Source organism: Podarcis vaucheri, assembly GCF_965113315.1.
Source record: "Podarcis vaucheri genome assembly, chromosome: Z".
NCBI classification, from domain to species: Eukaryota; Metazoa; Chordata; class Lepidosauria; order Squamata; family Lacertidae; genus Podarcis; species Podarcis vaucheri.
The window spans coordinates 31,762,409-31,784,961 of NC_138758.1; the positions used below are offsets into that span (position 1 = coordinate 31,762,409).

General features: G+C 46.3%; 1 protein-coding gene and 1 long non-coding RNA gene across 2 annotated transcripts in view; one reads left to right on the forward strand and one right to left on the reverse strand.

Moving 5' to 3' along the window:
• Nucleotides 1-17,593, reverse strand: part of AR (androgen receptor) — a 247,266-nt gene extending 229,673 nt beyond the window's left edge. The window contains exon 1 of the mRNA XM_082208534.1: nucleotides 15,642-17,593. Within this exon, the coding sequence (XP_082064660.1) occupies nucleotides 15,642-16,819 (1,178 nt within the window). The 5' untranslated portion in view covers nucleotides 16,820-17,593. The remainder of the gene's footprint in view (nucleotides 1-15,641) is intronic.
• A 966-nt stretch (nucleotides 17,594-18,559) lies between these two features.
• On the forward strand, nucleotides 18,560-22,016 carry LOC309524156. Its single transcript, XR_014215823.1, has 2 exons — nucleotides 18,560-18,627; nucleotides 21,593-22,016. It is a non-coding gene; the product is annotated as an uncharacterized lncRNA (long non-coding RNA).
• The last annotated feature ends 537 nt before the right edge of the window (nucleotides 22,017-22,553 follow it).

A 22,553-nucleotide genomic window follows, 5' to 3' on the forward strand; every position in this document is an offset into this window, starting at 1 on the left:
TCAAGCAGTGGACGCTCTGAGAAAGAGCGGGCACTCTTTCTGTGGAATACGCTCAAGGTCCAAATCCTCTCTCCCTTATTAAAACGGTTTTTAAACTCTTCTTAGAAGGTAACTGCAAAAAAAAACCCAACCACACACGCTAATCTCCTCCCCACCCGGACCCCACTCCAAAGCTATGCCATAAAAAGCCGTTGGGCGCGCGAAGCAAGGAAGCTTCCTCCACGGTGGACTCGGGGATGAAGGGCTACTTTCCTTCGCCCTCTGCGCATTCCGCCCGCGTCCCTGAGAGGTGCCTCTTCCCCTCTCTTTCCGCCTTTGTCTTTGCTTCCTCGCGTCCATCAAAAAGCAGCCGCGTTTGCCTGTTTCGGGCTGTTTGTTGTGTGTGGAGAAGAGAATATCAGCCATCCGGCGAACATCTCGCACGACCTGCTTGGGGTTTAACCACCACCGCCACCCCGCCTCCACTAATTGCAACAATTCCAAGCAGAATCCATCTAATGATTCCCATAACCTTGTCAGGGGGCGCAAGAGGGCATTGAAGGCAGCCGGGGGCTCCCCCTTCCCTCCGCCGGCCTCTGCATGAAAACAGAGGGGAGGCGGGCCTGTTTGCCCACCCATTCAGCGGATGTTCACAGCGATGCCTGGGTTAACTCTAGAGTAATCAAGGGGGTTGTAATGTAGGCTCAACTTTTGGGGTGAGGGCTTACATTTAAAGATGAGGCCGTGGGGGGGGTGCTCTCTCCTTTTTTCTTGCAGGAATAAAAAGGAGCAGGAAAGTTACAAAATCGCTCCATAGGGCAGCCCTGGTCACCTCACCTCAAAAAAAGGGAGATAGTAAAGTTGTAAAAGGTTCAGAAAAGGGCAACCAAAATGGTCAAAGGTTTGGAGGTACTCCTATATAAAGCATTTGGGACTTTATAAAGAGAAACTTCTAAACTTATAGAAAAGAAGACACGATAGAAGGTAATGAAATTGTGCATGGTGTAGAGAAAGTGGATAGATGTTTTTCTCCTTCCCTAGGAACTTGTGAGCATCCAATGAAGGTAAATGGTAGATAAAAGGGTGGACTTCCCCACACAGCACAACTATGGAACTCCCTCCTACACGAGGCAGTGATGGGCACCAACTTACATGGAAGAATTGTGGTTTTCCAGGTTCTAGAACAGCCACCAAAGTGCAGAAACCCCCTGAATTTATCCCTGAGCTGCCCTCAACATTCCTAAGCAGGAATCTCCAAATCTGACTTTAAAAAGTTCACATAAGCAGAGCCTGCTGGATTGGGCCAATGGCCCTTCTATTTCAGTAGCCTGTTCTCACAAAGTTGCCAACCAGATGCCTGTGGGAAACCTGCAAGCAGAATTACAGTCATTCTTTACCTGCGGCTCCTGCATTGCAGGGGGTTGAGCTAGATGACCCTTGGGGGTGCCTTCCAGCACTACAATACTATTGTTCCTTTTCCTTGCCTGTTTACACAAGCTATTCCAGGTTTCATGTCAGAAGGACGCGGGAAGCAAAGAAACCTAAATGGGGGCCCCAAGCTGGATCAGCATGTCACCAAGAATAAGGCTTCATGGCCACAATATTACAAGGATGAACAGAGTGTTCAGCTGGCAGGAGATGGAAGACTGTTTGGCAGCCCTGAAAACAGATATGGAAGTGGGGGCCATCTCTTGCATCAGCTGTGAACTAGCTTCTGGGTACAGGTTCCCTTTCTTTTAAATGTATGCTTTTTTGATACACAACTGAAAAACAGTCAATAGGAAGGAAAATAGATATTAAAAAAACCTAATAACCATAAACTTGACTACGTGAAGTACAGAAATTGTTTATATCACCATCAATAGTCAGAAAAAAATGAGGATCAACAGGTCAGAGTTTGCATCTGAATGAAATAGTATTTGTAATCAGATTAATCATCAGAAGGAAGGTTGCAGTGCTTGGGACTTTTTAGTTTATAGAAAAAGAGGACAAGAGGCAACATGATAGAAGTTTATAGAATTTATCAAACCATGGAGAAAGTGGGTAGAAAAAAAGTTTCTCTCCCTCTCTCATAACGCTGGAACTCGTGGGCATCCAATGAAGCTGAATGCTGGAAGATTCAGAGCAGGAAAAATACGGTAAATAAAGGACTTTCCATGCAAGGAATAGTTAAACTATGGAAAGCTGTCTGGCAGGAGGCTGGGATGGCCCCCAACCCACATGGCTTTAAAAGAGGATTAGACATACTCATGGAGGAGATGGCTACTAGCCACAATGGCTATGGCTCTAGAGTTGTAAACAATAAGTTCTTCTGAACACTAGTTGCTGGAAACCACAAGAGGTGAGAGGGCTCTTGTGGTTGGATTCTGCTTGCTGCTTTTCCACAGGCAACTGTTCAGACTGTATGAGAACAGGATGCTGGACAAGAAGGGCCACTGACCTGATCCAGAAGGCTCTTATGGTCTTCTGACCAAAAGTCATCAAAACAGAAAAACACCAACAAGTTGGGGAGGGGGCAGTCTGGAAAAAAAGAAAATTATTTGGGGGGGAGGCAAGTGGTGTGTGAGTCCTTGGATGTTTTCATAATAAAATTATTCTTGGTTATAAAAATTATTAAATGGAAGCCATCCTTCTTTTTATACCACTGAGGCTGAATTTGATGGGAGTAGACAAGAATGAGGGGGAGCAGGCCTTGTTATATTCTTCTCTTTCAGTCATTCTCCTGCTGAAAATCACTCAACCCCCCCCCGACACACCTGCTATGCCATTTAGAAAACCTGGCTGTACAACCCAGGCAAGCTCAGCAGCACCAGGCCTGCGCTTCTTGGAATCTAAGGCTGGTCTCTGCCACAGAAGCTGGGCAGTTGGCTCAGAGAAAAAGTCTCAGGGCCCCTACAAACCTCTTTCAATGAGTCGGGAGATGTGTATCCTTCAAAACCAAGTTGTGTTGATGGAAGCTGGGGCTCAGGCAATCATTTGCCCCAAAGACTGACTTCATCTCAATCCCTGGCACAACAAGAATTCTACTGAATATAAAAGACGTAAGACGACCTCCGTTGGGTCAGGTCAGTCCAGCATCCTGTTCTCACAGTGGCTGACAAGATGCTTCAAAGGGCCTCCCTCAAGCAGGATTCAAGCACCAGAGCCCTCTGCCCTCCTGTGGTTTCCAGTAACTGGTATTCAGGAGCATTTCTGCCTCAAACTGTGGAAGGCAGAGCACAGGCATTGTGCCTAGTAGCTCTCAGGGGCTGATGCTTGCCTGAATCCAGATGCAGGCTTTAAGCTAATAGATTGTATTTATATCCCACTTTTTTCCTACACAGTGCTCAAGGTGTGATGCATGGCCCTCCCCCCCTCCATTTAATGCCTACAACCCTGTGACAGTTGGGTTAGGTTGAGAGGCAGTGAACTGGCCTATGGCCATACCCAGGGAGCTTCATGGCCAAGTGGGGCATTTGTACCTTGGTCTCTCTCAGCTCCTAGTCTAACATTCTAAACACTACCCCGCACACTTGAGTGGGGTGTGCACTCAGTTCAGGCTCATTCCTTTACCTGTTCTCTGCTTCTGCCAAGCCTGGAGGCAAGATCTGCACATATTACTCTTAGGCCCAATAAATTTCTAGTGGGTTGCTTTGATGTTTTGTTGATAGTAGGCCAGGCAATGGCACAGTTTGACCTCGGATGCCTCTAAAATATTATCTTGCCCCCACCCATACATACCCAAAAGATCACAGCGTACTGCAGGTGGGGGCACCCTAAAGATATAATCCAATCAGGAGGCCTGTGCAGCTGCTGCCAGACTTGGGCCTTTAGTGTGGCAGCAGTTCCTACAGTTCGGAACTACCTCTCATTGCCTACCAAGACAGGGGCCTTCCCTGTTGCCTTCTGGGAACCAATGAAATACCTCTTTCAACAAACCTTCTACAGTGGTACTTCTGGTTAAGAACTTAATTTGTTCTGGAGGTCCGTTCTTAACCTGAAACTGTTCTTAACCGAGGTAACACTTTAGCTATGGGGCCTCCTGCTGCCGCCGCACAATTTCTGTTCTCACCCTGAAGCAAAGTTCTTAACCTGAGGTACTATTTCTGGGTTAGTGGAGTCTGTAACCTGAAGCGTATGTAACCTGAAGTGCATGTAACCCGAGGTACCACTGTACATGGAGATCTTCATCCCAGCTGGCATCTATGTGGAAGGACCACAGCTCAGTGGTAGAGAATCTTGCCTTGCATGCAAATTGCCCCAGGTTTAGTCCCCATCATCTCTTGTACAGTGGGAGAGACTCTCTGCCTGAAATCCTGGAAAGCCTCTACCAAGTCAGCACAGACAATACTGAGCTAGATTAACTCAAGGGTCTGACTCAGTATAGGGCAGGCAGCTTCCTACGTCCCCATATGTAATGGGCTTAAATTGCTTTCATGCATGTGCTGTTGAGTCAAACTGTTCTTATATATGTAATGGGTGGGTTTGTTGGTTGGTTGGCTGGTAAATTGCTTTAGGGTGCCCCATGGGAACTGATTCATCAATAAGAAAAATGCACCAGTGGAGATTTAAATTAGTATTTGTTAATAATCTTCCACACATATCTCATGACAATGAACAAAAAAGAAACACATAGAAAACATCAGGGAAGGAACACCAAGCAGATAATTTATAGCAGATAACTATCCATCCAGCTGGGAAGGCTTACTGGAGGAAAAATACCTCCAACCATTTCCAGAAAGTGCATATAGGGGGAGCATGCCACAACTCAACAGAGAGGATGTTCCACAGAAGGGGCAGCCACACCAAAGGCCCTGCTCTAAGTTACTTCAGAGAGGGCTTCTGAGATCCTTTGGAACTTGCAGAAGAGACTCTCCTAAATATCGCAGAATGGGTAAAACTTAGGGTGGTCTTTGCAAAAAGGTGGTCAGTCTAAATGCACAGTGAGTCATGATGTTTTTCTTGGACTCATAAAGCACTTCAGCCTGCAAGTAATGGAATGACTGAATGCTCCCTCATGGAAGAAACTAACCCCGCCCCCATATATAGAAAACATCCAGGAGGATAAAATACATCCTCCTCAATACCTGGTTTTCTCTGTAAATGAATTCTAACAAGAAACACTTTCTGAAGTGGTACAGTCCAGGGACATTTTAATTGCAGATTTGTTGCTTGTGGACGAGTTTAAGTGGCTGCCTTCAAATGAGATACTTGCCATATATTTGTCTGTGTGTTTGGGGAGGCTTCTCTGCACTGCCATCCCAATACTTAAAACCACTTTAAAATCCCAATAACCTCTTCTGAGAGGTGGGAGTACAGGGCATTCAGGGTTTCGGCTAAAAAGGGAGAGAGTGTTACTGTGAATGAAGTTGTACGAGGAGAACTCTATCCAGTTTTTAAAATTTATTTCCAGAGTTTGAACACTCCAATTTCCCAGGGTGACTTGCCTTAAAAGTCTTTAGAAGAGTTAGCTGTTGAAAACAGCCTCTCTTAGCCTCAGATTGCAAACCAATAAATTGGGGGACAATGACTGACAAGCAGACTAAGAGAAACTGTGATTCCCAAGGTGGGGTGGAGGGATTACCTAGGGGGGGCACTAAGAGGAAAGGTGGCAGCAGGGGGCCCCACTGAGGATATTGATTATTTTCTTTTCTATTGGCAAGGCAAGACACTAAAGTGAAAAAACTTCCGCACTTCATATTTCAAGATTTACTGTTCTTTTATCACTTCCAAAGCTTTGATCACATTTGTTTGTATTTACAACTCTGAGTTGGCACAAGACCGCCAATTACGTACTGGTAATTGCTATTGATTTTCTTACGAATTATAACTACCATGCATCCGTGGTAGGCGAAGGTTTGTGCATGTTTGGTAAGTAGTGACATATATGCATGTTATGCTATGGATTTCCTTCACCGTTACTTTTTAATTACGAATGGAGAGAGATATTTCTTGGCTGGATTTTATTTGGTCATCGTCTTCCTCAGCGGGTTGTACAAACCCCTGTTCTGAATTAACGCTTTTTATAGGGCAGGGTAGAGGGCGATGTGATGGGTTTATGGAACTGAGGAACGTGGGGGGGGGGGGGAGAGATGGCCTAGAAAAGTTTGGGAACCACTGCTCCACGGTCTTCTTGTGTGTTGAAATGAAAAACAATACATATTACGTCTGCATTCCTGTCATCTTACCCTCTCACTCCGTATTGTTGGCAAAAGGTGGCTTGTACAGAAGTGTTTTGCACTATTTCTGGGAACAGTGGCGCAACCTCAAGCTTTGGTACATCTCCAGAGGAAGAGAATCCTAGACCGAAGGGGCAGCCACCGAAAAACCCCCACCATGCACTGCACACCCTTGCAGGTCTAAGGGACTGTTTCCAGTTAGCAGTGCGATGGGGTAAGAGAAGGTGGCTTGTTAGGTATGCTGTATCCAGACCTTGTAAGGCTTTGTAGCCACCAGCCCCTTGAACTGAGCCCAGAAGAGGAATGGAGCCCTGCTGTGATGTGTTCCGATGATCCACCCACCACACCGATCGGCATTTTGCACCAGCCAGAGTGCCGTCAAGGGGAGCCCTACACAATGTACAGTACGTGATGTTTTCTAGCCCGAGGCGAAGTACGCATGGACGAATTAAGACAGATAAATCTGCTTCCTGGTTCATTCATACAGCAGCTCTCTGTATCAAACTCCAAAGTTCATGACTTCAAGACATGCAGGGGGCCAGGGGTGGGGGTTGGTGTAGAGAGATAATGTGCCCCTGACTGTCTTATGTGTTTTTTTTTTTAACTTAGTCTAATAAAGGCAGAGGTTAAAAAAAGGTGAAGAGATTTTTTTTTTTAAGGACACGATTACTTTCTGTATCGAAAGACAGGATTTTATCCCATCCATGAGAAATTACCTGGAATTCACAGTACATAAAATCAGTTCTTCTGACTGTGGGCTTTTAGAGAGCAACCGAAAGCCAGTCGGTTTGGGAAATAGCATTCTTCCACGCACCATTTGTCTTCAAAAGAAATATCTACATATTATTACCATTAAATTGAAGAACAAAGGTCAGAGGCACCCGGGAGAAAACAGGGGCCCGATCCCGTTCTTACAGAGGCAAACATGAACTCCTCCCCCCCCACCGTGGCGGTTGGGGAAATAATCCTCATTCTCTGATTGGCAACTGACCTGTGCTCCTTCTTAAATAGTTCTGCTCCCCCAGCCACGCTGTGCCCAAACACGCAAATGAAATTTATTTCTTTCGGAAAAACCAAGAATATGAAAGTGATCCTTTTGTATGTCCTTATGCAAGTCTTTTAAGCGATTTTAAAACCAAAGTTAAATGTTCCAAATTTCCAGAAGTATTTTTTTTAAAAAAACCAAACCTAATTCTCAGTACAAATCTAACCAAATTGAGTTCTGATTATGCAAGGCTTTTTCATCCTAATAGCAGCTAAATAGGTGCTCATGAAAACTATTAAAGATTCTCTCTATAAACTACTTTGAGGATGTGTGTGTGTGTGTGTGTGTGCTTTTTTCAAAACCATAAAGAAGTGTATAAATGTTATAAAATAAATAAGATGCAAAGGCAAGGAGGGGAGAAGAGAAGACCCAACAGCTACGGGTACTGCAGTGTGGATCCATGCTGCAGAAGTTCTGAACAATTATTCTACAGATCCAATCCTGATTTGAATGCTTAGCTCTACGGGCTGCAGAGAAATTAGAGTTCAGACTGTCTCAAATATTTCATCTGCAAAAGGGATCCAAGTGTGTCTAAGTGTCTGCAAATCAAGTCCATAAAACACCATCGTTGTTCACCAGGCAATCTGGGGAAAACAAAACAGTTAAGGAGCTGTGGGAAAATGTCTGACTCTCTGGTCCAAAAGCCACTTAAACCAGATAACCTCAGCAGAACAACCTGAAAGCACAATTTGTAAACACACAACTTGGACTTTTTGCTTTAAAAAAAAGAAAGAAAAAGAGTAGAGATAACAAAAGATCTAGAGAAAGGACCCTGCTATATCTTTTCGTTTCCTCTTATTTCTGCATTATAAATAGCCTTGCTGTTTGTTATTAACCTAACTACAAGGCATCTTCTCCTAGTAACGTTTGTTAGAATTCAGTTCTGAGCCACAGGTCGCAAAAAGCAAAACCCAACAATATTGTTTTGCCATTAAAATAAATAAATACAAATATACACACCAAGACAGAAAACTCACTCTGGAAAGATTGCGATCTATTTTACAACAGGGACTTTAACAAGTAAGACGCTAATTAACAAATAAATGGCTGGGGGAAAGGAGTGGAGCAGGATAAGGGGAAATGTGATTACAGTGAATGGCCATATGCGCCCACCTAGATGTTTCTAAGCTGCTCTCTAATTTGTTTAGTCCACTTAGGGGTCCTCCCCGCTACAAGTCCACTTAAAGTTAGCAGCTGGATCATTCTGTCGTTAAAAAAAGCCTGAAGCAAACACGATCAGAGCGCCATTATTATTTTTTAATTGTCTGTCTACAAGCTTATCTCTCATAAACCACTTTCAATCCAAGATTGGAACATTCCTGTTACTAAACATGAAATGTAGTTGATAGCATTCCAGCGAAAGCACAGTCATATAATGGTGGCCACACTCTTTAAAAATAAATAAATAAATCTGCACAGAAACCACGAATGAGAAGCTGGCGTACTTCTGAAAAATAATATATTGAATCATAATAACCAGCCTTGAACACAGTCCAGATGTGCTTGGATTTCTCTCTCTCTCTGCTGTGTACTTCGTCCTCTCTGCTTTCCCTCAAGTTGTTGTTGTTAAAAAATGAAAAATTAGTAAGAGGGCTTGCAACAAAAATCTGCATAAAGCTACCAATGAGGAACTGCGCAAGCGGGAACAGAGACAATGTGTGCAAACCTGAAGCTTTGAATTGGGCCTCGGCTCATATGGCAATTTGGTCAGTAAACCGTTTTACCTTTCGAACAACAACAACAAAAGACTCCAGCTGCGGGTAACAGACCATGAGGTTCTTTTTCCAAGAGTAAAATGACTTCTCCATAACGACTGCAGCTGATGCCAGAAGTGCACCCTGCAGGCACCACAGAAAAGGAAGTGGTCATGTTCTGCTCGGAAGCGTGGACATGCTCGGTTCAGATCAATGACCTTCAGGTGAAGGAAGGCCTCACAAACTGGCCCATTAATTTCTCTCCCCCCCCCCTTTAGCTGACCAAGTCTCGTCCTCCACGGAAACTGGACTGACCTATTTCCCTTCCAACAAATAAAGAAGCAGTTGAAAAACGAAGCATGGCAGGAACCAACACAAAGGGGGAACAGCAAAGTTTGCAAAAGTGGTGGGGGGGGGATTTAAAAATGCCACAGGGAAAGTTTGCAAAATGGCCTTTGTGGGTCTTGATTTTTTTAAACCTAAAACAAAACAAAACCTAGAGCAGGTGAAAGAAAAAAGCAGAAAAGTGGAGGTCATCCGAGGTGGTCCAAAAAGGGTGAAGAGTGCAGGCTTCTGGTCCAAGAGGACAAGTGCTAGGAAGTTGCTTTGAAAGGACCCTGCAAGCCCAAAGGGAGGGGCGACATGTTTACATGGGTAGGTGCGTGTATAAAAAGACCCTTAACGTCTTCAGTGGGGATTGCCTCCTGATAAAATATTCCCAGTTCAACAGTGCCAGATCACAACGTTTTAAAAAGGAGGCATCAAACGTAATGATCACCAGCCCTATAGGAAAGGATCATAGAACTGTAGAGTTGGAAGGGATATCTAGCCAAAGGAAAAGGGGTAAGTGAGAAAACCCAACATAATGTTATTTATCACCAAGCTTTAATCTATTAAGTGCCTGGATTTGTGTCTTCAGAATTACATGGGAACTCCTGGGGCTTAGTCCTGACACTGAAAATGTACAGGACATTCAACATACCACAGAATATCTGCTCTAGCACTGATCAGTGCCGGACATTTGCTATGCAGGCTTCCTCAATGATTCAAGCCGTACGGAGCCCAGGTTTAGGGAAAGATGGTCAAAGAAGTGCCCTGGATTGAAGGCAGGTTAAGCCCAAAAAAAGCCACCCAGACTGGAAAGGGCTAACAGTGCAAAACTGAGGCTTAAGTTAGATGCAGGCGTTAAGACTATCCTGTCCTTATGGCCAACATCAGGAGAGCTATTTGCTTAATTGTTTTTGGCTGTGCCGTCCTTCCGAAATGCAGAATATTGTTTATGTGGCAGGCTCGCTCCACTGAAAGGACTTGAGGAGGAACAAAGGATGGAGAAACCCATACGGCTGCAATTGGGTTATCCACTGAAGAAGAGTTAAAAAAAGAAAAGAAAAGCACCTATAAATCAGAAATCCTTATCTTAGCCCCAGCAATTTCTTCATCGCTAATCTCCCCACATCAAGAGAAAATCAAAAGCTACTCACAGGGCAAACAGATTATGAAGCTACACAGCAACTTCACTCCCAAGGGAATAAATAACCTTTAAGGAGATCGATCTGCACATAACATCAAGGAGGGGGAAAGACCACACACAATCCCACCCCACACATGCTCTTTGCTTGTGCTGCCGGGAGAGTGCAAAGCTAAAATGAAGCAGCCACCACTCTCGCTGTCAGGTGGCATTTAAAGCACCACAAAGAATAAAGGTGATGGAGAGGCAACCAACCTCCTTACTCTGCAGGAACCTTAATCTGCATTTGGGGAGGACTCTTGCAAGCCTAAAAGTAACCGCCAGCTTGGGAAATAATTGGAGGTAAAGAGTGATAAATCTGATTCATAAAATGCAACGCGCGATCCAAAGCAAGCTATTCGGAAAACAGGTCCCACAAGTTTTGCTGTCTCCCAAGGAAATGTGCACAGCACTACATCCATTTATGGCAAGAGATGGCGGTGGTGGCAGGCGGGCAGGAATAAAAGAGGCCAAGGCTGGGTGTGCCTTTGCAAGCTCTGGTTCAGGGGTAGCCAACATGGAGGCCACTGGCAACGCTGGCTGGGTCTGCTGGGAGACCAGTTACACCTGGAGAGCACAGCGCTGGGTGCCCATGCTCTTGCCACAAGCATTTTCGTTCAGCCAATGTGGCACTCCGTACAATGGTGTAGATTACCCTTGGGGGTCTCTTCCAACTCGGGGGTTCTGTGATTCTACGAGCATGAGACCCAATGTGGTTGTTAAGGGTGTTGGGCTTTTGTCTGGTGGGCTACCCAGCACCTCTGGCTATGCAGTGTAACAGGGTTGTTTTGAGGGTGTATTATGTTGGGGTGAGGGAAGAGAACTATGTACACACTACCCTGAGCTTCCTTCGAGAAAGGGGGGCTAAATATGCAATAAATAAATAAAATATTCCCAGTCCCTTCTGAGCTTTTATTATCACTGAGTGATCCAGCCAAAGTTACTTTTTGTTTTAACAGGAAACAATTTCGGCATTTGCTTGGTTCCCCTATGGAAATGAATAGGTCTAAAAAATGGTGGCAGGGGTCAGCAAACTTTTTCAGCAGGGGGCTGGTCCACTGTCCCTCAGACCATGTGGGGGGGGGCAGGACTATATTGGGGGGGGGGATGAACACATTCCTATGCCCCACAAATAACCCAGAGATGCATTTTAAATAAAAGGACACATTCCACTCATGTAAAAACACGCTGATTCCTGGACCGTCCGTGGGCCGGATTTAGGAGGCGATTGGGCCGGATCCTGCCCCTGGGCCTTAGTTTGCATGTTCTAGTCTGTTTGTTTTTGTATGATAAGGGGGTGGGGGAGACAAGCTGGCAGTCTTCTCTCAAATTGTTCAGTAAAAAATAAACCTGTTTCCAATTTGCAGCATTACGGGAAAAGACACAGGGCTAACAGATATATTACTGTGCAGCTGGCACCTAGCTTTTAAAAACTTTATTAATATTATTTGATAAATAACTTATTTGAGTAGTTGAATTTAGCTGTTTTGCTTTCATGGGTAGATCTATCATGTCACCCACCACCACCAAAGTTCTGACTACGGGTCTTATGACTGGGTTGGTGAGGGAGAGGAGACATTGGTGTCTGTCCAATAGAGCTGCAGTCCATTTTCCAGTAAAACGAAAACGAGCTTTTCTACACTTGCCCGTAAGCAATTCATTACCCCTGCTGTCTGCACCAGCAAGATTCAGCTGTTCCATTTTGAGGAAAGTGGGCTTTACCACCCAGTGGTAATGTGAGAAATAAATATTATTCAACAGCTCAGATTGCAATTCTTAAAAATCGCAACGGGACTGGGAGTCACAAATGCAAAGGCCTAATTCAGCTCCGTTGACATCGATGGGAAGCCTTCCCATTAGATTCCACAGAGGGCTGGATACAGCCCAAGAAAAATATTAGAAAGGGAAAGGGTAATCAACTGCTTACAAAGTATATTCTTTAAATTAAAATAAAAACCCACTTGGGTACACTAGTTTGCTTCTCTTCCGCAATCTATCAAATTTCTACATATGAAACTCCCAAAATGTTTCCCACGGAGTGGGGAATGCAAAATTGATACAGCATATTCAGGGATGGCACTCCAAGGGGAATTTAAATGCTTTAAAGGATCTAAAACCACTTACTCCCTAAAAGTCCCTAAAATGACTTCTTGGGAAGCAACTGAAATGTTATGGTCACCGTTCCAGGTATTAGGCGTGCAAAATCTTAAATTCTATCTATTTCCACTTTGTCCTGGGCAGAACGGATTCTTGCTGTGTGAAAAAAGAAGGTGGTGGAGACATATAGCAGACGTGAATCAACTTTTGACTCAGGGAGACCCGAGCAATGAACCCCATTTTCTCTGACTCAAAAGCTTCTATGGGTCAGCATTGATGCATCGCCCAAGATGCTTGCAAGCACCACACAGGTACCACTTGCCTTACTCACCAGTAGTTTAAGGCAAAATCTGGACAGTGCCCCTTCCATGAAAATGGGGAGGGGGAGCTGCAGGCCAAAGCTCTGGGTAGCATAACTGGCGTGCTTATATCGCCGAGCTGCATTTTGAGAAAGCAGGACAAAATGGCGGACGGCTCAAGTCTTCAAACCGAAAGCAGCCCGATATGAGAATCACGCCTACACGCAAAGGGGCTCTTTCTGTGCTGGTTGTACATTTCACCGATCAACATGCACAGATGTTCTTGCCTTCCCCCCACCCCACTGTATTATTCCACCCCCACCCAGCACTTCTCCTCCCAACGTGTAAAGACACAATCAGGCAAAAGCAACACTGGACTCGGCTGCGATGAGTCCCACATATAATTTGTGCGTGCCATTTTGTACAGGCAGAGCGTCCCATGTAACTCTAATGATTAAATGCCTTTGCAAAATCATGCAGTAGTTTATTAAGATCCCAAGTTATCAATTCAGTATCTTTGTTGTAAAATTTTATGGGAGGTTGGGTTGTGGCCAGCCACAACATTTTTCCAGACTATGAGCCTTTGGGGCATGGATCAATTCATGCTTTCTTTCGTTTTAATTTTATTTATTTGTGCTTTCTACCTCAGCCTCTGGATGGGGAAGGCTGACAATCTAACCCATTCATTATTAAATGAAAAAATATTAAACAAAGATGCTAATGCAAATCTGTCTAAACCTGGTTAAGCTCAAACACTGTAATTTTAAAGTCACTTGAGAATATGATTCTAAACGTACATATTCACTAGAAATAAGTTCTGGTGAAACCGGTAGCTTTCCCTCCTGCATAAACACATTTTAGCATCCTACTCCAAGCGACATTGTAGTCCATAGGACTACAGTGCTTCAGTTTAAGGATCTTTTGGATTGGGCTGCAAAACAGATTGTAAGAATGAGACTCGCTCCTTAAGGAATTAGGGATCCTTAATCATATATAGCTGAAGCCAAGATTAAAACCTCCTTGCTTACGTTTCTTTTTGTTAAAGGATCATATGAATGTGATTTCAAGGAAGCCATCACCACTCCTATAAAAGTGCACTGCATTTGACTGTTGCTTGTAAAATAATAATAATAATAATAATAATAATAATAATAATAATAATAATAATAATAAATGTTGATGTGGAGACTTTACTACTAGTGGCAGAAATTTTATTGCCCAAACAAATGAAGTCATTGTTACATCACCAGAGCAGGCATGAGGTACTCAGGGAGCGATAAGTCTGAGTTCCTTTACAACTGGATTCTAGGAAGGGAAGGACCTGATCCTTGTCTTCATTTTAAACTCATGGCCTCACCACTAAGAATGTCAATACATGCGCCACTGGTGAGATGGACACTGGCTAGCTAAGGAGTGTGCCAGGACAACCAGCACACAAGATACCTAGGTATTAAAAAAGCCCATAACTCCAGTTGAGTCAACCAGCTGCAGGGGAACAGACACAGAATGGGTGTGTGGCAAGGGTAAAAGTCCAGTGCCCACCAACTGAGGTTCAATTGTTAAGTGGAAAGTCCCATTCAGTGCAGTGGGGCTTCCCTCAAATAAGCATGGTTACACCTGCAACACCAAAGCAAGTATCTCATGTCTCATCTGCTCTAGCTAAGCAAAGAGAAAAGTAACATTTTTTTAAAAAAATGCACATGCATACCTTTATATAAAGGCCCGTACTGATCAATTCTGTGTTTAAATTATTTACATCAATTGCATTTTCCAACCTTCTGTTTATAAAGTAGCTTGCAAAAGTTTTTAACCGCTTGCTATATTTGTCAACCGACTATGAGATCTCTCTTGCGTGTAAATAATATTTGCAGCACAGCTTAACTCAAAATGCAGTCTCAGTTCAGTCTCTAAAGGGGTGAGAATTCAGAAGTGGGAGTTCATCCACATTTATGGGCACAAATTTACTTACCTTAATTTACATCTGCTGTTGTCAGCATTTCTAGAAACTCGCTGGAGCATCCAAAATACAGACAAATTTTTATATATAAAAAACAACAACACTGAAACGGCCCTGATAAAGAGATTCAGCTATTCAAAGTGTAGGGGGGGGAGGAGATAAGAGCAAATTTAAATATGAACAATCATAGCTCCATACCTCTAATGGATCGCTAAATCACCTTTCAAAGTCCTGGTTTCAGAGCATAGAAATTCTGGCGCAAGCACCTTCCCCGATGAGTCATGAGAGAAGCAACGGCAGTGAACTCTGCCAGAACCTCGCTCAAAACAACAAAATAATGCTACATTCATGCAGAGGACTCCCAACTGTATTAGGAATCCAGAATGCTGCTAAAGCCAATGAAATCAACATTTCTAAACGATACCCCCAAATCCTGACCTTCAGTCAGACTGATGAAAGATGCATCATGGTCAGGACTGAACAAATTGACAATTTACCCCAAGAAAACTGAGGTAAATTTTTTTTTGGGAGGGGGAGGGTTAATATAGTTTTTCCTTTATCTACACTTGATCCGCAAGCTCAGCAGGCAGGTTGCAAACCTGATGGTATTTACCTGTGAGTAGCTCCAGAGCAGAGTGGGCCTTGAACCAGCAACAGTTAGGTTGAAGCCCTCCTTTGGACCCCTGCCCTACACCAATTCACGCCCAAGGAAATTGCAGGAGGAGATGCAAAAGGTCATGCAATCCACACACACAGCAAACCAGGCTAAAAAGGAATACTGGTTGCAAGCCTCCCCTCTTCTTTTTGCAAACCCGGGATCTTTCCCCTCCAATCTGCCTGCAAGTGTTTTGCCAAACCCTACCGGCCCTCGAAGAGGAATGTGTGAGCGTGTGTTAGCCCTTTACCTCATGTCTCCGTAGGCCCCCGGGTAGCCCTCCATCCACGGGGTGAGCTCCGTCTTGATGCAGCCGGCGGCAGGGGCGAAGGGCATCCTGCCCACTACGCCCCCGGGATACCACACCTCGGACGGTGGGAGCTCTGCGCCCTCTTGCCCAGACGGCGGGCCCTGGCTCCTGGCGTAGCCGAAGGAGGCCGGAGGTGCGCCTTCGTAGAGCTGCCCTTCCTCGGTGAAGAAGGGGTGCCAGCCGGGGCCAGGAGGGCCGGCATAGTGGGGCGCCAAGGCAGCAGGCACGTCCCCGGCGCGCCGGCACTGCGGCCCCCAAACGGCACCGCCGGGTGCGTACTCCAAGGGGCTCTCCAGCTTGATGCGCCCGTGTGAGGCCAGGGCCAGCTGGAAGTTGTAGTAGTCTCGGTTCGGGAAGGCTCCCGACGGCTCCTCCAGCTCCGGAGAGCTCTTGTAGAGGCTCAGGTGTCCTGGCACTTCCATGGCCAGCGCGCCCTCGCCGCCAGCGCCGCCGCCAGTGCCTCCCTCCTCGGCTTCCATGATCTTGCAGCCGCCCAGATTCAGGGGCCGAGCGTGCGCACCAGCGAACATGCAGTCGCCGCGGGTCGCCGCCACCTCGCCGACGCCGGGCGCATCAAGCGCTTCCACCGCCAAGCCCATGGAGGCGGAGACGGCTTTGCACAGCTCCTTGGCGCTCTCCCCCAGGTAGTCAGTTTTGTCAGATGGGGCTTCCTCGCCTCCTCCGCGGGGCTCGCCTCCTTCTGCCGCCTGCAGAAGACTGCTCTCACCCAGGATGTCTTTAAACTCCCCCGGGCAACTCTGGAAAGAGGGGCCTCCCAGCAGGGCCAGAGAGGACGGGGCGGACGAGGACGCGGACTCCTCCCGCTCATCCGGGGGCTGCAGCGTTTTGCTCACCTGGGGCTGCTCCTCCAGCGGCAAGTAAGAGGGCGAAGCCGGGTCTTGCTGGTGGGCGCTGGGCTCTTGCAAGTGGGACCCCGAGGAAGATGACCCCACTGTCGCGGACGCCGACGCCTGGTGACTGGGGCCAGCCTCCTCCCGCATGGGTCCGGGGCTCTGGAACGCTTCGCGGACACTCTGAAACAGGTTCTGGAAGGCACTTCGAAAAGCTTTCGCCGGCGGCCGAGGATAGACTCTGCCCAGACCGACGTGCACCTCCATGATCTCTCCTGTGGCTGGACGGCAAGGGGTGTGGGGGTCAGCCCGCTGTGTTTTTCTCTGGCTGCAGGTTGGTTCTGGAGACTCCTCGACTGCGCGGGATGTCAGCTGCTAGAACCGGGCTTTTCTACCAGCTTCCGACGGCGACCAGCAGAGCCATCCCTTGGGCCGTCGGGGCGCGCGTGAGGCGCTCCTAAATTGGAGCAGGTGCAGTTGTCAGTGGTGTGCGAGAGAAAAGCCGGTGGGCCCTGGCCTCTCGGGTCCGACGCCTCCCGCCTGGGGAAACGCAGAAGTCAAGGCGCTAGTCCGCTGTTTTTTGTTGTTGTTCTTTTTTTGTTTTTTCCAACTTTCCCAGCCGGAGCAAAGACGCAGCCTTTGGCAGTTGCTGCTGTTGCAATTGCAAACTGATGCCTCTCTTGCAGGGGTGAGCTGAGGTTACAGCCGGGAGAGAGAGAGCGGCTGCTGGCTGGAGGCGAGAGAGCGCCGCGGCCCGCACACCCCCTCCTTTCCTTGCAAGCTCCGCCGACGGACGGACGCTTTGGAGGCAAGCCGGGCTGCCCGGAGAAGGTGAACCCGGGCGCGGAGGGAAGGCGGAGACGGAGGCTGGCGAACCGGCAGGCCTGGGAGGAGCGGCGGTGCTGGTCGCCCAATCGGCGCAGCGGCCGAGGAGATCCCTTGAATCCGGGGCGGAGAGAGCAGCAACAAGTCGCGGTTGGTGGGATAGAAGCAGTAAAAGTAAGTGGCTTCCCTAGGCTGGCCACGCCGCGCGCTCCCGCACTCGGCTCCGCTGCTGTCGCCCGGCGCGCCTCCGGAGGATCGTGGACAGGGCGGGGGAGAAGGAAGCCGGTCCGCCTTCGCTCGGGTTTTATGCGCTTCCCTTCCCGCCCCTTTGGACTCCGATTCCGGGGAGGAGATTGTCTCCGCACTCTCGCTCCGCCTGAAAGCGCTGCGCCGCGCCTTGCTCGCTCTCGCTTTCCCCCGCTCGGCAGTCTGACTCGATGGCCTCAAGAGATCCCAAGCTGCGCTTTAACTGCGCACAGCGGGCAAGGTTGCGCCGATCCGGGGCCGCTTGGCACTGCTGTGCCTTCTTGGCGACTGCTCGGCATATATGCATGCCCAGCTCCACCACGTGCCCGACGGCGGAGCTTGTAGAGAAGCCTCTACACACGGGAGCGCGGGCTCAGAGCTCACTCAAAGCGCACGCAAAGCCTCAGATACCGATCTAGGTATCGCTCAGCAGTAGCGAACATTCGACGCCGCTGTAGTCGCTACAGCGCTTTGCAATCATGGTGGTGCTGCATAATGGTTAGAGTGTGGGACTAGGACCTGCGAGACACCAGGATTCCAATCCCCACACTCTGCCATGAAGTTTTGGGTGTAGCATTGGGGACCAGGCACTTCCTCTCAGCCTTACCTCACAGGGCTGTTGTGGGAATTAAATGAGGGGGAGACTTATATGTGCTGCTTGGAAAAACCTAAGGTCAGATATAAATGCTCTAGCCATCCAACTGACAGCAACATCTGGAGTGTTGATCACTCCACACACTGGGGTGTTCCAGCAAATTGTGGCAAGGCTTGCAACTTGTGGGGTGTTTGCAGGTGGCTGCTTATTGTGCGGTGGCCGCTCCAATGGCAGGTCTTCCTTAAAAGCCTCCTGTTGAGTTTTTGTTACATGCAAAAGCATATCAACACTGAAATAAAGCAGGTAAGCAATGAAGAGAAAGGAAAAAGGCAACAAGTGAAATAGCAACAGCAAATCAGCCTTCCTAACAAGCCTGGCAAATCTGGAACTACACTGAGTGAGTGAGTAAGTGAATGTATTTCTATGGGTTTGTACACATTTCTGCTTGTCCTGCTCCTCTCCTTGGGAAAAGGATTCACTGCTGAAATGGAGCAAATGTCAGTTGGTTTTTCTGCAGGTTGACGTTAGTTCCAATACAGTGGTAAAGAGCGAGTTTTCCTGGAGAAAGTGGTTGGGGCAGGTAGAATACCTCTCAGACCTGTGCACCAGTGGAAGTGTGAGCAAGCTCAGAATTTCTTTCCATTCAAATGAATTCCCAAAGCAGCTTACAGACCACAAGTACCGTGTATTTCGGGTCTACTGGCCACAATAAAATTCTTTTTGTGTGTGACAATAAATAGCAAGAACATAATGGAACATTAAAGGTACAACGTAAGTCGTATAAATTAACAAATCATCAGTGAAACAATTGCAATCTATAAAATGCTATTAATAAACCAGCAACTAAAAAATAAGCTGAACACCACAGCTACAGCATAGGGCATATTATATGACTCCCCGTACTAGATAATCTGATAATGCTGATGCTCCTGACTTAGACGTTGCTACATTAACCCCTGTGCAAGTGTGCTCATTCTCTGTGCCTATTTTATAGTTTGTTTTCCTCTTTTTTTCAATTTCCACCTGCAGTTACAATTGTTTTCTCTGTTCTATATACAGTCGTACCTTGGAATCTGTTCCGGAAGTCCATTCGACTTCCAAAATGTTCGAAAACCAAATCGTGGCTTCTCATTGGCTGCAGAAAGCTCCTGCAGCCAATCAGAAGCCGCGGAAGCCCCGTCAGACGTTCGGGTTTCAAAAGAGCGTTCGCAAACTGGAACAATCACTTCCGGGTTTGGGAGCCAAAACGTCGTGACTTCCAGGGCGTTTGGGATCCAAGGTACGACTGTACTTTATAAAATGAAAATAAATACTTTGAAAGAAAAAATTAGACACAACAGCAAACCAGCATACCCCCCCAAAATCGTATTTCCCCGATTATCAAATGGTATTGAAATATGACAATTAAGCCAGAGGGATTAATATATTCAAAGAAAGGAAACAAATCTGCAATGGGATTCTCAGGTTGAGCCACATCCCCCGACCACCCACCTGCATGCCTTATTTATTTATTTATTTTGCAGCAGCCGTGCTTTGTCTGACTTCTATAACACTGGAACTCATGGGCATCCAATGAAACTGAATGTGGGAAGATTTAGGACAGATAAATTTCTCCTTCATGCAATGTGTAGTTAAATTATGCAACTCCCTCCCACAGGAAGCGGTGATGGCCTTTAATTCGGATGGCTTTACAAGAGGATTAGACAAATTCATGGAGGAGGAGAGGGCTGTGGATGGCTACTAGCCATGATGGCTATGCTCTGACCTCCATTGTTGGAGGCTGCAAGGCTTTTGAGCACCAGTCGCTGGAAACTGAAGGAAGGGAGAGTTGCAATGGCACTCGGATCCTGTTTTTCCCACAGGCATCTGGTTGGCCACTGTGAGAACAGGATGATGTACTGCATGGGCCACTGGCCTGGTATAGCAGGCTCTTCTCACTTATTCTCTTGTGCCCAAGGCTTGCTCATAGGCTTCCCATTGGAGAAGCTGGTCGGCTGCTGTGAGAACAGGTTACACCATGGGTAGGCAAACTAAGGCCCGGGGGCTGGATCCAACCCAATCACCTTCTAAATCCGGCCCACAGATGGTCTGAGAATCAGTGTGTTTTTACATGAGTAGAATGTGTGCTTTTATTTGAAAGGCATCTCTGGGTTATTTGTGGGGCATAGGAATTTGTTCACCCCCCCCCAATATAGTCTGCCCTCCTCAAGGTCTGAGGGACAGTGGACAGGCCCCCTGCTGAAAAAGTTTGCTGACCCCTGGGTTACACCAGTGGCAGGATCCAGCAGGCTCTTCTTATATGTCACTGGCATCAAAATGCCAACTGCACCTCCCAATACCCCTCTTTAAATCTAGATTAAATATCTGCTAGGTGGAAACCAGTTACCCAGAGTAGTAGCGATATAATAATAATAATAATAATAATAATAATAATAATAATAATAATAATTAATAATAATAATAATATAATATTACTTATACCCCATCCACCTGGCCGGGCCTCCCCAGCCACTCTGGGTGGCTTCCAACAGGATATTAAAAACACAATAAAACATCAAACATTAAAAACTTCCCTAAACAGGGCTGCCTTCAGATGTCTTCTAAAAGTCAGGTAGTTGTTTATTTCCTTGACATCTGGTGGAAGGTTGTTCCACAGGGCGGGCACCACTACTGAGAAGGCCCTCTGCCTGGGATCAAACATGTTTCCTCCGGGCCAGTGTAAATAAAATATATCCTTTTTTATTACTAAGGAGCTGTTTTATGAAGCTTGTGAGGCCGGTTTGAGTCCAGGGAGTGTCCTGTCTTGTGCTCTTGGTACAAAATTCCCTCCTCTGGTTTCTGTGCAAACTGTGAAGTAGGGTGTGATCTCCTACTACTATAGTCCAGTAGCTTTCAACCAGTGTGTTGTGGCACCTTGGTTGAATGATGGTCAGGGGTGCTGTGGGCAACCCTGGCCTCTGTCCCTCTTTCCTTCCCTCCCTCCTCTGATGCCCTCTCGGGTCTCTGCCTCCCAAAGGCTTGCGCAGCTGTTTGTTGCAGCAGCCCTGGCTACAAGCTCCCCAGGCGAATGGTGCCTCTGGGGCTGGCCAGGGGGTGCTGGCTGCCAGGAGCTGGATAAGCAAGCAAGTGGGCGAGGGAGCCCAGTCAGCCAGTCCATCAGCCCTAATTTTATGGCCTAATTTTATATGTTGTATTTTTATTTATTTATTTTTTCTAGTTGTTTAAATTTATTCCCACTCTGGGCAAAACACACAAAACCTGCTTAAGTTTAGGTCCATTTTTTTCTTTGCTTTCTTTCAAAATATGAGATATGGAAATGGGAATACAAATCTAATGAAATATCTCTGTGACGTTTTCTTTTTTTCAAAATCCAGAGAACAAGCAAGTAAGAAACATTTGCCTTTTCGAAATCCTCCTGGTAACTCAACCAAAATTCATCTGCAAGGTGCGTTTAAATGCAAGATTTTTAACTTGGGGTGGTGCTGTGTCTCTTCCCCCCCCCTTCTTTCTGTCCACAATTAAGCTACACGTTACTTAGGATCCCATCTGCTCGTGATTATCCTAAAGATGACCTCTTAGCCTTTCTATTGACTGCTGCTCGTATGGAGATAGCGAGATGTTGGAAAACTTGTGATGGGCTGAACATTGATTCTTGATATAACCGAGTATGGTCAATAGCATTGGCTGAGAAACTAACATGCTAGGTGAGAGCAGCAATGGGCAAACACAATCCATATTCCTGTTGTTAGCCGCCCTGAGCCTGGCTTCAGCTGGGGAGGGCGGGATATAAATAAAATTTATTGTTATTGTTATTATTATTATTAATAATAATAATAATAATATATGGCAAATGTTTATTGAATACATAAATTGTTCAGACTGTGGCATGAATCCACCCAGGACTCATGGGAAAATGTGGTGTTTTCTCTTAGAGTAATCAAATGAAACTTTAACACATGGCATGATAAAAATATTTTTGTCGGGACGAGTTACTTGTTGTTTACTGTTGTAACAATTGTTTTCTCAAAATTTATCTTCTGTACCATGAAAATAAATAAAAACAGTAAAAAAGAAAGAAAAACACACACACATTGATATGATTTTATTAACTTTGGGAGGCACCTTTTGACCAATAATTGGAATTTTAATTCATTTTGCTGGGGTCTAGGATGGCCATGTCCAAAGCCCTGTAGACTGAAAGTGTCATCTGTTTGAAAGGCTGTCTGGTACAAGTGGCCTTGAATCAGTGCATCGGCAGCATCTGGGCAGCAGACTGAGCAGGCACCCAGGTTGTATAGCCACGGCCTTCCCCTCTAGGGTGTTTAAATTTTAGGA